This window comes from Odocoileus virginianus, chromosome 20 (assembly GCF_023699985.2).
Source record: "Odocoileus virginianus isolate 20LAN1187 ecotype Illinois chromosome 20, Ovbor_1.2, whole genome shotgun sequence".
Taxonomy (NCBI): Eukaryota; Metazoa; Chordata; class Mammalia; order Artiodactyla; family Cervidae; genus Odocoileus; species Odocoileus virginianus.
The window spans coordinates 1,341,400-1,358,108 of NC_069693.1; the positions used below are offsets into that span (position 1 = coordinate 1,341,400).

Sequence of the window (16,709 nt, forward strand, 5' to 3'; positions counted from 1 at the left end):
AAGACCATGGGAACTCACATGGAAAGTACCAGTGAGTTTTAATCCTTAATAAGCCAAAGATTGAGACTGCAAATGTTCAAATAAGGGTAGTAGGAAAGAAAAGGGCTCTGATAGTAGGGGACATCAGTGCATGCATGCTCAGTTGTGTCTGACTCATTGCGACCCCATCCACTGCAGGGGTCTAGCCCCAGCAGGATCCAGGGGAACCCTCAGGATGAACGGCATCAGCAAATGAGAGAGAGAGAGTGAGACAAAGCTCTGGGGCTAAGTCTGAAGTTTATTTTTGCACTGCCCCTTTATACCCTTAACAACATCTTTTTGGGGGAAGTGCATATTGTTTACACACAGGTCATCTCAAAACATTACAGCAACTTGACCTTCAACAGAAACAGGATGTCGCCCACATACTTTTTCATTCACAAGAGTCTTTCTTATCATTTGACCTTCAGGCCTGCTAACATTTTATGGCTTGCACCTGGTGTGACTTCAGCAACTTCAGTAGCCGACCCTGTTTTTCTTATAATTAATCTATTTTCTTTCTAATAGGCGTCATCTCTATGGGAACTAGATAGGATTACATTTTTAACAAAACAGAAATGCGAAGGACTGCAAAAACAGCAGATATGGCACAAAACAGGCTCTTAGTCTAAAAGTTAACTACCTGCAAGAAGTCGCCTGCTAATCTCTATCTAAGCTATTTTCTATTAGGCACATATGTGGCTATAATATTTGTGGGGCTTTTCTCACGCTGCAGAGGGACCTATGCTTAAAAGTTTCTTTTATTAGTGTACTGTGCTTAGGATGTTTAGAACAATCAAGAGCATTTTGTGCAGTGAGATCACACATTTATCAAACAAGCCAGAATGCCAGCAAAATGTTTGAATTGAAGCACTTCCTTCATCCCTGGCCCCTTCATAGGGCAGCAGCGTCCAGGAGATTTATTAATTAGGGTTTTAAGTTGGTTCTCATTGAATGAAAGAGGAGCAGGAGAACTCTCAGCAGGCAACACAAGAACCTGCAACAGGGCAAACAAGAACAACAGCAGAAAAAGGGGGGAGGATACAGGGTGGGGTAGAGGCCGAGGCCAACCTGGAGGGTCCCTTATCCTAGACGGCCTTGCCTGTCAGGTTTTTTCCCTCGTGACCTCGTCACAGATGGGGTCCCGGATGGCCTTGCCTGCCCGGTATTTTCTTCATGACCTCGTCACGGGCGGGACCTCCCATAATGACTCCTGGCAATCCACTGTAGACCACAAGGCTGCTTTGTCCTTGGGATTTCCCAGGCAATATTCCAGTCGGTAGCCATTCCCTTCTCCCGGGAATCTTACCAGACCAGGGATCAAACCCATGTCTTCTGCATTGGCAGGCAGGTTCTTTACCATTGAGCCACCAGGGAACCCCAAAGGGACGTAAAGTGCAAACAGATTGGGAAGAGGACCATGGGGTATCTTAAGATCCACACATGGTTCTGGCGCCTGAGACCGAAGCACAGATCAGAGGCAGACAAGGGGGCCTGGATTTTAGGCAGCCTCAGGTAGTTGGGTCTTGCACAGGGCTGTAGCAGTAGGGGGTTCTCTTTATCAAGGCCTTTTAAGCTGTGTGATGAGTCACAGAGATGATTGGGACACCTGTGCCTGCAGATGAGAGATGTGCGTGTGGAGAGGTAGTGGGAGCTGATGATTCCACATCCTCGGCGTTGGACTGACAAGTACAGGTTGAGCCCATGTGACTGTACCTGGGAGGTACCCTCCGGGTTCCCTAGGGATGGGGCCTGACTGGCAGGGGCCTGACTGGCACCCCCAGCAAGGCCTTGCACTTAGATGATAATTATTGGCCCACTTGCCTTTTACAGCTGAGGACTGGATACAGTGATTCATGGGACCTGAAGAGAGAGTGATATTAGTGGCACCAGGTCTTGGGCAAATGTGGTCATTTGTGAGAGTCACAAGGCCTGGGGTGGTCCACTACATGGGGCTGAGCTTTGATTGTGGCTTGGATGAACAGAATAAATTTGTGATGGCTGAGAGTTGAAGCCCAGGAGTGGAGAGGGCCATGTGTGTCCGAGAACAGACATGTTCTGAATGCAAAGTCTGAGGCAAGGACCTGCGTCTTAAGTAATGAGGCCTCCAGAGAAAGATCTGGGGCTACTGCTGCTTAGGAAGTCATGAGAAGTCCCTGGGAGTATTTGAATCCTGTTTGAATTGGCAGAGTATACTCTGGATGTTTTTTGCCAGGTTGTGGTATAAGCCTAAAGTTAAAGCCAGTGTTACTTAAGTGCTGTGTTGTGAAACCATGAGGACTTCAAATGGCCCGAGTGCTGGTTCTTCTCACTCTGCTCCTACACATAAGGTCTCCTAGCCCAACAGTCTTCTTTCTCACAGGGATTAAGTGGACTTTCTGCTCATTATCAGGTGGTTTCAGTTCCCGGCTAGCCCCTGGAGGACCATTGTTCACTCTTTTCATCCATGTAGCCCGACTCTGGTTCTGTGTGTGTGTGGTTTCCTCCTCTCCCAGACTGAGTATATGATTAATAAATTGCTGTTGATCTCATCTGACCAACATTAGGTCTCCTGTGTTTGGTCATCTCTATAACCATAGGACGTGATGCCATCCTCCCCACTGGGGTAAATTAGGAGATGATTGAACTACCATAATTTATAGGGATGCCAGAGAGGCATTTAAGCTGTGGGGTGGTCAGATAGTGGCCTGGGACATGTGGCTGTGGTGTCTAGAGATGTGAGGGATGTACCACATTAAGAAGGATGTGCATTTGCAGAAGGAGTAAGTCTCAGGGCCCCAGTGTGAGACATTCATGATTTATCCACAAGTTAGGGACATTGCCTGACAGCTGTGCCATATCTTCTTGTCTATGTGCCTCCTCTTGATGACTTTTGGCCCCAGTGATCAGTGGGCCCTTTTGCAGACAGTGGTCTGCTTTCGTCTCCCCTGAGTTGGAGAGAAGGTGGGCATGGGTAGATGTGTCGGTGAGGGGTTGTGGTCTTTGGGAGAGTTTGATTTCATCTTTCCCTCATCATGGCAGGGAAGTGTGACATTTGAAGATGTGGTTGTGTACTTCTCCTGGGAGGAGTGGGGTCTCCTGGATGAGAATCAGAGATGCCTGTACCACGATGTGATGCTGGAGAACTTTGCACTTGTGACCTCACTGGGTAAGGCCCTCACACGCACCCCAGCACCTTGTGCTCAACTCTGCTCACTTTAGACACAGGTTCTGCACCCTTTCCCTAATTGCCTGGCTAATAGGCACTAGGGTCAACAGGGCTGGGCTAAGCTACCTCTTCATGAGCCTGCCACCTCTAACTGTGCTGCCAAAAAATCCAACCACTGTCACAGGCCGCTGTTCATAAAACTCACACGTAGCGCTGAAATGTCACTCAGCCAAGGCTCTCATGAAGGGTGTTGGCAGAGAACTTGAACTGGATATTTGTTTCTTTTCTGCACCCCTCCCCCTTACATCCTTTATCTTATGAGGCCTTCCTAATTCTTAAGACTTTCAGAGCCCCAATACTGCACATCAACCTCCTATTGAGGTTGGGCTGTACTGAGTCTCACACAGAACTGTGTAGAGGCTGCCCCCTCCACCACAGACGACATGCATCTCACCCGCACGTCTGTGCTTTCAGGTTGTTGGTATGGAATGGAGGAGGCAGTGGCATTTTCTGTGGAGAGTGTTCCTGTAGAACAAACATCACGGGGCAAGACTGTAAATCCAGACCCATCCATTGAGAAGACTCAGCCCTGTGAGGGGTGTGTCAGGGCCAGGAGAGACAGTCTACAGCTGCCTGAGCACCAAGGCCTGCATCCTGAGCAAAACTCACACCCCTGTGAGGAGTGTGAGAAGCAACCAGGGTTCAGCCCTGACCTCTGCCCAGAGCCCAGCAATGAGAAGCCATCCCGAAGGGACACAGACAAGGCATGTGTGAGAAGTTACAGATTTCACGTATCAGCAAAGCCCTTCACTTGTGAGGAAGTGAGCAAGGATTTCCTGGCTGTGCTGAATCTCCTCCAGCATCAGGCCACACTCAAAGGGACAAAGCCACAGAGCAGCTTTCAGTGTGCAGAGCCCTTTCTTCATGGAAAAAGTCAGTACAAGTGCAGCGAGTATGAGAAACTGTTTAGCTGTGAATACACACTTTTTCAGGATCAGCAGATTCTCACTAGAAAAAACTACCAGGACTGTGATGACTGTGAGAAACCTTTTAACCAAAGTTCCCTCCTTATCAATTGCCAGAGACCTGATAACGCAGGAGCAAGGCCTTACGAGTGCAGCGAATGTGGGAAGTCCTTTAGCCAAAGCTACAGACTCATTCAACACCACAGAAGTCACACTGCAGCACGGCCTTATAAGTGCAATGAATGTGGGAAAGCCTTTAGCTACAAATTAAGACTTGTGCAGCACCTACAGATTCACAGTAAAGTGAGGCCTTATGAGTGTGGCGAGTGTGGGAAATCCTTCAGCTACAGCTCTACTCTCATTAAACACCAGAGAGTTCACACTGGAGCCAGGCCTTATAAGTGTGGTGAGTGCGGGAATTCCTTTAGCCAAAGCTCCAATCTCATTCAACACCAGAAGATCCACAGTGGGGCAAGGCCTTATAAATGCACTGAATGTGGAAAATCCTTCAGCTACAAATGCAAACTTGTGCAGCACCTGCGCATTCACACTGGAGAGAGGCCTTATGAGTGTGGGGAATGTGGGAAATCCTTTAGCCACAGCTCCACCCTCAATCAACACCAGAGAATTCACACTGGAGCCAGACCTTACAAGTGTGATGAGTGTGAGAAGTCCTTCAGCCAAAAGTCCAATCTCATTCAGCACCGGAGAGTTCACACAGGAGAAAAGCCTTATGAGTGTGGGGAATGTGGGAAATCCTTTAGTCAGAGCTCCCACATCATTCAACACAGAAAACTGCATACCAGATAACCTCACGAATGACTCAATGACTGAGAAAACCAGTCACAGCCAGTGTCTGTATTCAACAAGAAAATTATGCAGCAGATTTGGGAAAACCATCTTAAAGGTCTAAGCCCAACAGGAAATATGGGTTTCTTTGTGAAGGGCCATCTCCTAGAAGTTGAGGACTATACAGCTGAACATACACAGCAGAAACAGTCCCTTTGAATTTGTAGGTTGGTGGGAAGCTTTTAGGAGCCTTCTGCATATTTCACTGTTGGCTCTGTTACCTCTGTTACATCCCTTCTGGTTTCTTTTTGGCAGAAGCCTCTGCCCTGCCAGCCAGTAGTTTCCAGGTTTCAACACTTTGTATCGGTCCTGGCAGTTTGATCAGGGGAGGGAGATGTCTCATCTCTGTCCCATTCTCTACAAAACAGTATGAATAATTTTCAGGTGTACCTCATATTCCTTCCCCTCTGACAAATTAGGGCTCAATCCAATTTTAGCAAAGTGTGGGTAACATTGACAGCAGTAGGTTTACCACCTTCCACTAGAGGCCCAGCTTGCACAGCTGCCAAAAGTCTCTTAGGAAAGAGAGAGAGCTTTTAGTAAAGGGCCCTAGTTTATGGCCTGGATGCAAGGAATTTGGTGGACCCAGAGGTCACCTGGTGCTTCTGTGAGAAGCATAGAAATCAGTTCCCTTTTCCCCAGCATTACACATAATGCTGAGCACTGTTGTGGAGAAGCTCCAGGTACTGCAAAAATCATGTGCCTTCAGGTCTCGAACTGGGTTTTCTGGTGTTACTGAACGATTTCAAGGGTGAAGCCAGAATCTTACTTCACACAGAAATGCTGGATGTGGTTATATGCACTGGAGGAGGCTGTGGCAAGGAAAGGATGTGCCTATTCTAAAGGCATCTCCACAAATGTCCCAGTGACTGTGGTATGTTAGATGAGTGTGTTCACTCCCATTATGTGTTCTTCCTTTGAGGTCATTGTCAGAGCAAATAAAGCTTTGTTTATTCTCATAGCCTCTGGACTTTTCACCCTAAGCATCATGCTGCACAGACAATAAGAGTAGACAAGGGGATGAATGGAGATGCTGGAGCCCAGGGATATAGCTTTTGTGACCAGCTTCCTGCTGACTCAAAAACAGTCTTTACCAGTATATTTTTTTCCCTGATGGAGGGCCTGCCAGAGAAAGGCAGGTTTCCAAAGCTCTGGTTATGGGGAAAAAAACGGAAAATTTCTACATAAAACAAATTTCTACAAAGTTTTATTGAAATATAATTGATTAAAATTGTACAATATGATAGTTTACTTGTACACCCATAAAACTATTAAAAAACATATCTACAACAAATAGTTTACTTGTTCCCTTTCATTTTTTTTTTTTTAGCCACACTGCATAGCTTCTGGGATATCTCAACTCAACCAGAGGTTGATCTGGGGCTGTGGCAGTGAAACCCAGGATTCTAGCCTCTAGGCTACCAAGAAACTCATTTGTACTCTTTTAAAAACTCTCCCTTCTGCCCTCACAGCTGCTGTTGATTTTACTCTTTCACAGTAAATTAGCTTGTTTTATAAAACTTTATGATTGGAATCATTAAACTGTTTACTTTTTCAAAAAGATTGTGCTTTCTTCCCCATGCAATTCACACTGTTGCTTATGTAAGTAACTTCATTTCACAGCTGAGTATTCCTCTATAGATGTACCCCAGTTTGTTTACCCAGCTAACTGCACATTGGCTTCTTACCAGTTTTGGCTGTTACAAATAAAGACTTATGTTATAACCGCTGGAAAAGAATGAGTGATGGGAGCTTCAGCTTACGTGCATTCTGCTTTCATCTAGCTCCACTAGGCCCACTATAATAGTGGATTGTAACACCTAACATCTCAGGACTAAGATAAAGAATCTTCATTGTTCCAAGTAACTTTCACACAAAATACAGTGCTGAGGCATCCCAAGCTGCTTGTAAAATACATCTTTAAAGCTTCTATGTTTCATAAGTTTCATCCATCATTCCAACAGAATTTACCACATTCTAGATGTGGTTCATTTGGTCTCTCTGAAGCTGTTTAAACATACTGACTGCACCCAGTCCCCATGCTTGTAAGCAAGGTGTTTTGGAAGTTGCTGATGATTTATCTGTTTTACTACCCCCCTACTCAGCATAGCATGGAAAGCATTCAAGTATTTGTGTGTGCCCCAGTGTAAGAAGCCCTCCCTTCCAGTCTTCTGCACCCTAATACACCCTTGAGCTCTCTAAACCTACTCTGAACAAGTGAAAACCATGAAACCCTGGAGACCACCACCGTTGGAAACTAATAAAGGCAGAGCTTCAAGTCTGTGCTTCCTTCCTTTCCCTTCACACCTCACTGTGGCATGCCCCCAGGATACCCTCAACAGTCTCTCAGTAATGTCTTGTTCCTCAAGTTTCCAATCAGATTTTGTTGAAGTGCTTCCTACAGTTATAGTAAGAACCACAAGTACTGCACCAGTGTTGGCCCTGGTGCAGGGGGAATGGCAGTAGGACTCAATGAAGTTATAAGGTCTTTCAGTGAGTGCCTGGGGTATCCCAGCTGAGAGCATCCATCACTGCTGCCAGTGGCTTGGACCTAACAGCACATAGTGAGTTGGCCAAAAAGTTCATTCAGGTTTCTGCATAACATCTTCATAGCAAAACCTAAACAAATTTTTGTGCCAATTCAATATTACTAGCTCTTCAAAGGAGTAGGGGGAGAAAAAACCTGGTATCATTTTCGTGTGGTATTAAAAAGTACCTACGAGTTACTTCACTACAATCACTGTAATTACAATGTGGATGATGACTTGGATGATGTCCCTGCACAACATAATCACAGAAAAAAAAAGTCAAAACTTGTAATTTTTTGCCAGACATACTAAGTGCAACACCAAGGGAAAGAGAGTTGAGTGCTGATTTTGGCAAGACTTTTAAGGTCACTCTAGTGGACTTCTTTATAATGAGAATTCCGCCTAAGAATGGAAAAACTGCTTATGGACTCTATTGAAGTAATTTACTTGTTTGGGAAAGTTGGAATTTTGACAACAAAATTAAGAAACAGTCCCTGGCACATCACAACAATTTGGGAAGAATACAGAAATAAGACAGAGCTTAACTCCAGCAAAGTACTTAAGTGGGGAGGAAGGGGATTCAGGAAGAAAAAACGTATGCTTTTAAGTGGCCTGGGGACTTGACTTTCTTTAGCTGCACCAGGTGTCAGCCTCAGCGCAGGGGCGGTCTTTGCTGTGCATGCAGGGCCTTTAGTTGCAGCGTGTGGGATCTTTGTTCCCTGACCAGATATCAAACCTCTGCATTGGGAGCATGGCGTCTTAGCCAGTGGACCACCGGGAAGTGCCCCCTCAAAACTTATTAACTAACTTCCACAATAGAAAAAAAAAAAAGCCAACTTAAAACCACCCAAAACGGCAATTTGAACATTAGAGTGTGCATTTGTTGCTTTTGAACACACCTATTACAATCACCAGGCTTCCCAGGTTGCCCTAGAGGTAAAGCACCCACCTGACAACAAAGGAGACGTAAGAGACACAGGTTCAATCCCTGGGTCACGAAGGTCCCCTGAAGGAGGGCAGGGCAGCCCACTGCAGTATTCTTGCCTGGAGAATCCCATGGACAGAGGAGACTGGTGTGCTACACAGTCCATGAAGTTGCAAAGAATCAGACACAACTGAAGTGACTTAGCACACACTCACACACACCAGTCACCACTGTGTGCCACACAGTCCAAGTGTGTGGTGCACAGGAGAAGACAAAAAAACAAGGCGGCCTTTGTGGCTAATAAGTGAGGGAGGATTCTGACCTCATGACCTTGGGCGCCAGCTGCCTGCGTCCTACACTCCGCTCCATGCGACTGTGTCCCTGCTGCTGCTGGTGGGCCTGGGAGGCTGGGCTGGCAGATCCCAGCGCCGCCTGCCCAGGTCCACTCCACGCTTCCAGGGAGCTTCTCCAGCCCATGGGGTGTCCTCCCTGGACTCATTTGGCTTCCTGTGCTTCCTCCTGCCACGAGGCTGGGTCCCTTCACCCCTGGAGAGCCACAAGAAGCGTGAGGGATGGGCACTGGCCTCCTTCGCCCTGTGACCTGGCCACCTTGGCCTTTCTTCACTGTATCTGCTGCGTTCCTGGCTGGCTGGCCTCCCCTGGATCATGTCCTTCAGTGACCTCTTCTGCCATCATGACCTTGGTTTTTCTTCACAGTGACATATTTGGATCACATGCATTGGCCCTGCTCTGTAGGGCCTCCTTTGTGACAATAAAGTCTGTGCAAACCCTGAGGTGGGGGTGTGTGGGGGAGGTCAGGAAGATGGGGAATGAAGAAAAGAAATTAATAGGATGAATATTTCCAAGGAGAAAGGGTAGTTTAGTGTAATAAATAGTGCAGGGGGTTGGGTTATATGTTACATAAACTAAAAACGGGTAAAAGCATACTCCAGTCTAGATGTGATGAAAGGGCAGGTGTGAGATTGAGGGGATGAAAGGAGAGGAAACACCAGTGTAACGTGTCTGAGGCCAGAGTACACTTGGGAAAATCTTAGGGCAGTGCAGAGGTGTCGCCAGGCCACAGATAAGACCTGGCCCCTTGTAAGGACTCAGGTGGGTGGGGGCACATCGCCAGGGTAGGGGGCACGCCCCAGTGCCCACGCGGTGAGTTGCTTTCCTCGTCAATGCACCACCAGTACCCTCGACAAAAATCAAGACAAGTTTTGTGGGTGGAGGACCCCCTCACCGGCACATCCCCAGCGGATGCTGAAACAGATGCAAAGAGGCCCAGCTCTGAGAGGTCACAGGGTTTGAAAGCCACGTACGCAGCACCGTCTCAGGAGCGAACCAAACAGCCCATTGGGTCCCTGGGGTCCCTGCCTTCCTGGAGACACGGGTCCCAGGAGGCCCAGCGCTCGGAGTTGTGGCTGCGGGGGACGGAGTCCACAGACCGGGACCAGGAGAGTCTGCAGCCTCGTGCGCCCTGCTCGCCCCTGGGCCTCCCAGCCAGGCCTGGCCCAGTTCCCACCTCCGGTCCCGGGAGACCCTCTCCTGCTCCCCGCGGCGGCTGGAGCGGCTCCGGTGGAGGCTGGTCGATCGTTAGGGCAGCACCACACCCGGGCCTGGACCGTGGGGCAGGTGTCGGCCTCCACCCTGAGAACCTGCCGGCACAACCTCCGGAGAGAGGAGGAGGCCCACCGCCCAGCAACAACCAGCCGATCCCGCCTGCCCCACGGGCCTCGCGGGCTTTGGTTCCCAGCCAGAGACTGAGGACGGCCCCTGCGGTTAAAGCACCGGATACTACCTAGACCACCAGTGGTCTGTGACAAGAGTCCTAACCCTTCCGCTTTGCAGAAAAGAATGCCTGCAAAGACAGAAAGTGAGACGAGTATTTACTAAGAGGAGAGGGTACAGTGCGCCTGGATAAACGCTCCGGTCGACTGAGGGAGACAGTCACTGAGTCGAACCCTCGACGCAGTTTGACTTACTTAATTGGGGCATTTCTTCAAGGTTTCCTTCGGCGGATCATTTTGATTTGCCTGGTTCACAGGTCGTATTTAGTGCATCTCAGAATCCTCCTGGATATGCGCACTCGTCTTAGCCAAGATGGGTACCAGCGAAGAGGCCCGTGGATAGCCTGGCATTAGTTAACATCACTCCCCTTGGACCTCCGAGGAGACTTTCTGTGCACATGCGGTCAGACAGGTCTCCTGAGAAATGTGTGGTCTGGGCAGGGCCCAGCCTCCTCCCTAAGTTGTCCTGCTATTCTCATCTTGCAGTTTCAGTCCACAGGGAATGAATCTCCAGTGCTTTACCTGGGACCCATCTACCCCCTGCCTCATCACCACCTGAACCACCCCCATCCCTACCTTGTCCGTGGAAAAATTCTCTTCCATAAAACCAGTTCCTGCTGCCGCAAAGGTTGGGGACCACTACTGTAGAGGGAAGGGACGATATAAAAGAGGCTGTCAGGTGGCACCTGTCAACCGGCACGAATGTCAATGGGACGGACCCAGATCCTGGGGTGACAGGGGCACACCGCGGGCCACTGAGGTCCCTGGCCTCCTCCGGGCCCACCTCTGAGCCCTGGACCCTCAGGCGGGCTGCCCAGAGTGGGACCAGAGAGTTCCCAGGCTCCCCAAAGGGCTCAAATAAACTCTGCAGCAGGCAGTGTACAGCTAAACGCTTTCAAGGAGGCGTCTCTGGTAGTCTAGTGGTAGAGTCTGCCTGCCAATGCAGAGGACACAGCTTGGACTCCTGGTCCAAAAAGATTCCAAACACCACAGGGCAACTAAGCACAATGAGGCACCAACTACTGACCAGATGTGCTGCAGCTGCAACGAGAAGCCACCACAATGAGAAGCCCGCACTCTGGCATGAAGGGTAACGAAGATCTATCATAGCCAAAAGGTAAAATAAAAATAAATAAATAGAGCCTTATTTAAAAAAAAAAAAAAACCATATAAGGATTCATAAAAAACAATGAATTAATGGTTTCATTTGTGGGAAGGTGAAGTTTGTTTACTTTGGCAGAGCCACATGGCTTGCAGGATCTGTTTCCCAACCAGAAATTGAATCCGGGTCTTCAGCAGTAAAGGCACCGCATCCTAACCACTGAACCACCAGGGATTTCCTGGATGAATGTTTGAATTCTATCATTTTGAGCAGAGGTCTTTTTTTGGTTGTGCTGGTTTTCCTTGCTGCACACAAGGTTTCTCTAGTTGTAGTTTTCCACTTTAGAGGAAAAAAAATCCCAAGAGAAAAACGGGGGATCTAAGGTCAGGTGTGCATGCATGCTAAGTCACTTTAGTCATGTCCAGCTCTTTGCAACCTTACAGAATGTAACCCCCCAGGCTCCTCTGTCCATGGGATTCTCCAGGCAAGAATACTGGAGTGGGTTGCCATTTCCTCCTTCAGGGGATCTTCCCAACCCAGGGATCGAAACTGTGTCTCCTGTGACTCCTGCATCACAGGTGGATTCTTTACCACTGAGCCACCAGAGAAGCCCAGGGTCAGGCACAGTGATTTTAAAATTTGACACCAGAAGTGTGACCCATAAAAAGAAATGCAGACACTGAAAGTTGTCAAAGTTAAAAACCTAGGCTCCGAAATGCCTTGTGAAGAGGATGAAAGGACCAAGGACAAAGGCCAGGAGAGAAAACATGTGTCAGATACAAATATGAAAAATTCTCAAAACATCATGGTATTATCTTTTTAAAAAATCCAAATACAGAATAGATAAAACACACATAATATATTTTACCCAAGAGAAGGAGATACAATTAAATGGCAAATAAGCATATGAAAAGCTATGAGGCATTTCCTGGGAATGCAAATGAAAATCATAGGGCTATATCTAGGCAGATCCCTCAGAACGCCTGAAACAAAATACAGAACCGTAGCAAAATGCTGAAGGTCAAGGGAAAATCCAATCATTCATCTTAGTGGTGATGTCAAGTGGTACAGCCACTGTGGAAAACTGGTGGTTTACAAACACAAACAACAAAAAACCTTCCAAGCACCATACAATCCAGAAACTCAATCCCAGTCAAAATAGACAGTGTAGTAAGTGATTGACTCAGCAGGTCTACAGTGTTCAAAACCTTCACATTCCAAAGAAAAGTCTGGCCTTGCCTGGCTCTCAGGAAGCCCTTGGAATACCTGATGAGTGTTCTTGTTTAGTTGAGGCTAATAACTTGCAGGGCCTTGGGCCATGGACCATAGGGTAGCAGTTTCGCCTGCAGGAAGGAAGTCAGCTTTGTGGGATCATGTGAGTTCTTCTAGGAAGTGAGGCATCAAATAAGAGGGTGGTCTGGAGGAGCCCCCCCAATTCCTCCCTGGCAAATAACGTTTGTCATCCCGAAAAATCTTGAACTTGCATGGCCTTAGCACCTCTTATTCATCAGAGCGCCAAACTGGAAACATGGATTCCTTCAAGGAGTGGGTGGTTAAATAAATTAGTTGGTGGCAGGCGTAGCTGTGAAGTCAAGTGGGCCTTAGGAAGCATTACTAGGAACAAAGCTAGTGGAGGTGACGGAATTCCAGGTGAGCTACTGAAAATCCTAAAAGATGCTGCTGTTAAGTGCTGCACTCAATATTGTCAGCCAAGAGCCGGACACAACTTAGTGACTGAACAACAGCAACAAGGGGGTAGTTGAGGAACTAGAAGTGTTTGGAGATAGAAATGGAGGAAAAATGGACAGGACTGGGCAATGGGTTGTCTATGTCATGTGGAAATACAGGATAAGGGTGCACTTCCAGAGTCTAGAACAGAGTCACTAGGTGAAGAGTGGTGGAATCCATTCAGACATGGCACAGTCTGTGGCCCACCCAGGGTAAGAAAGAACAGGATTTTCATGCTGGACCACTTTTAATATGTCGTTTCTATGAAGCATCCAAGTCAAAACCAACCAGATGGTTGTATAGCTAATTCTGGAAGGGGATAAAATCTGGGGGCTATAATGCCTTAAAACAAACTAGATCACTAAGGTTATTTTTAAAATCATTTCAGTTATGGACTTTAGGGCCCAGGGTGGAGCACTTCAAGTTTTAGCATTGAGGTGGAGGAGATGATGCTGGCAAGCAGTGCTATGGAGGAACATCAAGAAAGGCAACAATGAAAGAAGTATCTAGCATCAGGAACCCAAGAAACCAAGGCTAGCAAGCCCCTCACCCCTTCTGCTCTGAAGGAAACCAGGACATTTCACCCGTAAGTGTCCCCCACACTTTGGTACATCAAATTTTTTTTGCTTGTTAGTTTTTAAAGATTACTTATATTTAAGGCTGAGATGGATTTTCATTGCTGTATGTGGGCTTTCTCCCATTGCAGTGAGCATGGGCTGCTCTTCATTGGGGTCATAGGCTTCTCACTGCGGCAGCTTATCTTGTTTCAGAGCGTGGGCTCTGGGCTCACCGGCTCTAGAGTACAGGCTCAGTAGCTGCAGCACACGGGCTGCACTGCTCCGCGGCAAGTGGGATCTTCCCAGACCAGGGACCCACCCTACGTCCCCTGCATTGGCAGGTGGACTCTCTAACCACTGGACCACCAGGGAAGCCCTGACACAGCAATTATTTTGAATTCCAGGCAGCTATGACACAGCAGGTGCGAGGAGGACACTCTCTCCTTTGTCTTCCTGAGAGCAGGAGATAAAGCTCCCATGTGAAATGCATCCTCCCTTTCCCCGGAGGAAGACATTTTTAAACACCAGAGACAGGAAACAGGGTTGTGAAAGGGAGAACTGGGGACTGAGCAGTCTGTGCTCAGTTTAACAAACCTTGTTAATCTCATCCCTATCTTCTATTTCTTCACCATGAAATACCCACAGCCCAAACCCCCTTTCCTTCTCAGTTCTTCAAAAATTGATCCTTTGACTAAGAGGTGTAGAAGCTTACTGTTCTTGGCATATTTGGGTCTTTATTCTTTCATGAATGCTCCCATGGACACATAAATATTTAATAAAATATGTATGCCCTACTCCTGTTAATCTGCCTTTTGTCAGTTTCAACTTTGGGCCCAACCACAGACACTAAGAGGGGAGAGAATTTTTCCTTCCAAACAGCTGTTAGGAAGTCCAGTACAATGGTAGATGGCAAGTGACCACTGTGATGTACACCAAGTAAGTCACTGGTGTCAACGGCGAGACGGAACGGTGTTGGGAGCCATTTGGGGATGTTAGGTGAAGACACTGAAAGCGTGTATGTTGAAAGAAGTGTTCACAAAAGTTCAACTCTGTATTGCGTTTTTTAAAGAGGAGTTTAGGTTCACAGTAAAATTTAGAATAGAGAGTCCAGAATGCCCCCTCCTCTGCCACTGCTGGTCCCTGCCTAACCCCACTCCCCACAAACAAGAGCCAGAGAGAGAGAAACGCAGAGCCTTCTCCTTTGCCACTCCCCTACCAATATTCACACCACTGAGTTGTCTGTAAGCATCAGAATTCACTTTTTTAAAATAGAAGCCTTCTCTCTTTTTTTTTAATTAATTTATTTACTTGGCTGTGTTGGGTCTTACTTTAGACATGTGGGATCTAGTTCCCCAACAAGGGATTAAACCTGGAACCTGGGGCTCCTGCATTGGGAGTATGGAATCTTAGTCACTGGACCATCAAGCAAAAATAGGGAAAGAGAAGGTTAGAAAAACATGGAGATTAGTTATAGATACTGGGACTCCAGCACATGGGACTGACTGACTCTAAGGTCAGACTCTAAGGGACTCTGAAAGATTTCTGAATGTGTATGGTCGGTTTGATATGCAGGTCGTTTTGAGTTTACACTACCATTTAGCCACTTCTGAATGTCACACTCTCCCTCCTCCCCACTGAAAAGAGAAAGGAAGATGGATAAACATGACTGAACCCCACAAATGGCACCTCTGAATGAAGGTGGGTGCTCTCTTTGTGCCAACTGTGACTCTGAGTTGTGATACCAGGGCGTTTTGTTTTATTTTTTACTTTTATGCCGCGTTACACAGCTTGTGGGATCTTAGTTCCCGAACAGGGATTGAACCTGGGCCCTGGTGGGAGAAATGTTGAAACCTAACCACTGAACCACCAAGGAATTCCCACTAGGGCTGTTTTAAAGATTGATTTAATAGTTTTAACACAAGGAGAATGTAAATTTACTTACTGCCACTTATAAATAGCAAAATAATGTTATGTGATACATATTTTTAACAATTCAAAACACCACCATTTCCCTGACTTGGACTAAGGGAGTTTCTGGGTCTGCTGGAGAGGGTCATAGGCAGTGTGGAAAACCAGGGATCAGCAATTCAAAATATTTTCTTCTTTGTAAGGTGAATACAAATTATAAATGATAGTAGTTGTAGGTGCTGTAATTTAAGAAGGAAAAGGCAGGGATTCATTTGAGCATTTAAGAGCACAACAGGTTATGTGGCTTACTGTAAAGAATTCTCCTGCCAATGCAGGAGCCACAGGACACTCGAGTTTGATCCCTGGGTTGGGAAGATTCCCTGGAGAAGGAAATGGCAACCCACTCTAGTATTCTTGCCTGGGAAATTCCATGGACAGAGGAGTCTGTGGGGTTACAAAGAGTCTGACTCGACTGAGCATGCATGCACTGTAAAAGAATGGCCTGTTTTATAATTGGTGGCATCTTAGCTTTGGTTTAAAAAACAAAAAGACAGTTGAGCCAGTGCACAGTCTTACCAATTATTACATAATCTAAATTACTGTAAATGCTGGAAGGTCAAGTTTCGGTGATTATGACAAAATACAAGTAGTGGACTTGACCTAGTCTGAAGGCTCAAGAAAAGATACCTTGAGAAAAACTTACTATATATTGAGTGTTAGGCAGAGTATTCCAGTGAGAGAGAAAAGTTGGTATTGGGAAGCTGAGTGAACATTCAGGAAAGATAGAGGGGCTGAGACAGAAGGAAGAATGCTTCATGTTCAGACACTGAACTAAGGAAATAGAATAATTTGTGGAAATAACTTAGTTGACCCATAAATTCAATGCATGTAATTTATAAATCTGAAATCATAAGAAACTAAATCTTAAGTCTTATTAAACTACAATACTGTGATTACACATTTTTAAACATGGTGATAAAATCAGCAAAAGGTAATTCCATTTGTCAAATAAAATTATTAAATCAATTTAATTTGTTCAGAAAGTCAATATGATGAGCAACTTTAAAAATACATAATTTGTAAACATCTACATACATAAACAAATGTTTGAAGACTCTTGAAAGCAAATTCTCTTGAGTTTCCTGCTTCTTCTGATCTGGTAACCTGAAAGTCAAGGCCATTATTCAA

At 46.5% G+C, this 16,709-nt stretch overlaps 1 protein-coding gene across 4 annotated transcripts in view; it reads left to right on the forward strand.

Moving 5' to 3' along the window:
• Nucleotides 1-14,417, forward strand: part of LOC110141363 (zinc finger protein 211-like) — a 39,220-nt gene extending 24,803 nt beyond the window's left edge. For 3 of the 4 annotated variants that reach the window (XM_070450257.1, XM_020900268.2, XM_070450256.1), the window contains 2 exons: nt 3,040-3,166; nt 3,641-6,276. In XM_070450257.1, coding sequence (XP_070306358.1) covers nt 3,133-3,166; nt 3,641-4,941 — 1,335 coding nt within the window. In that variant the 5' untranslated portion in view covers nt 3,040-3,132 and the 3' untranslated portion in view covers nt 4,942-6,276. Of the gene's footprint in view, nt 1-3,039; nt 3,167-3,640; nt 6,277-13,444 lie in introns of those variants that run through there. The other variant, XR_011481977.1, reaches the window with a different exon arrangement.
• Nucleotides 14,418-16,709: the final 2,292 nt, after the last annotated feature.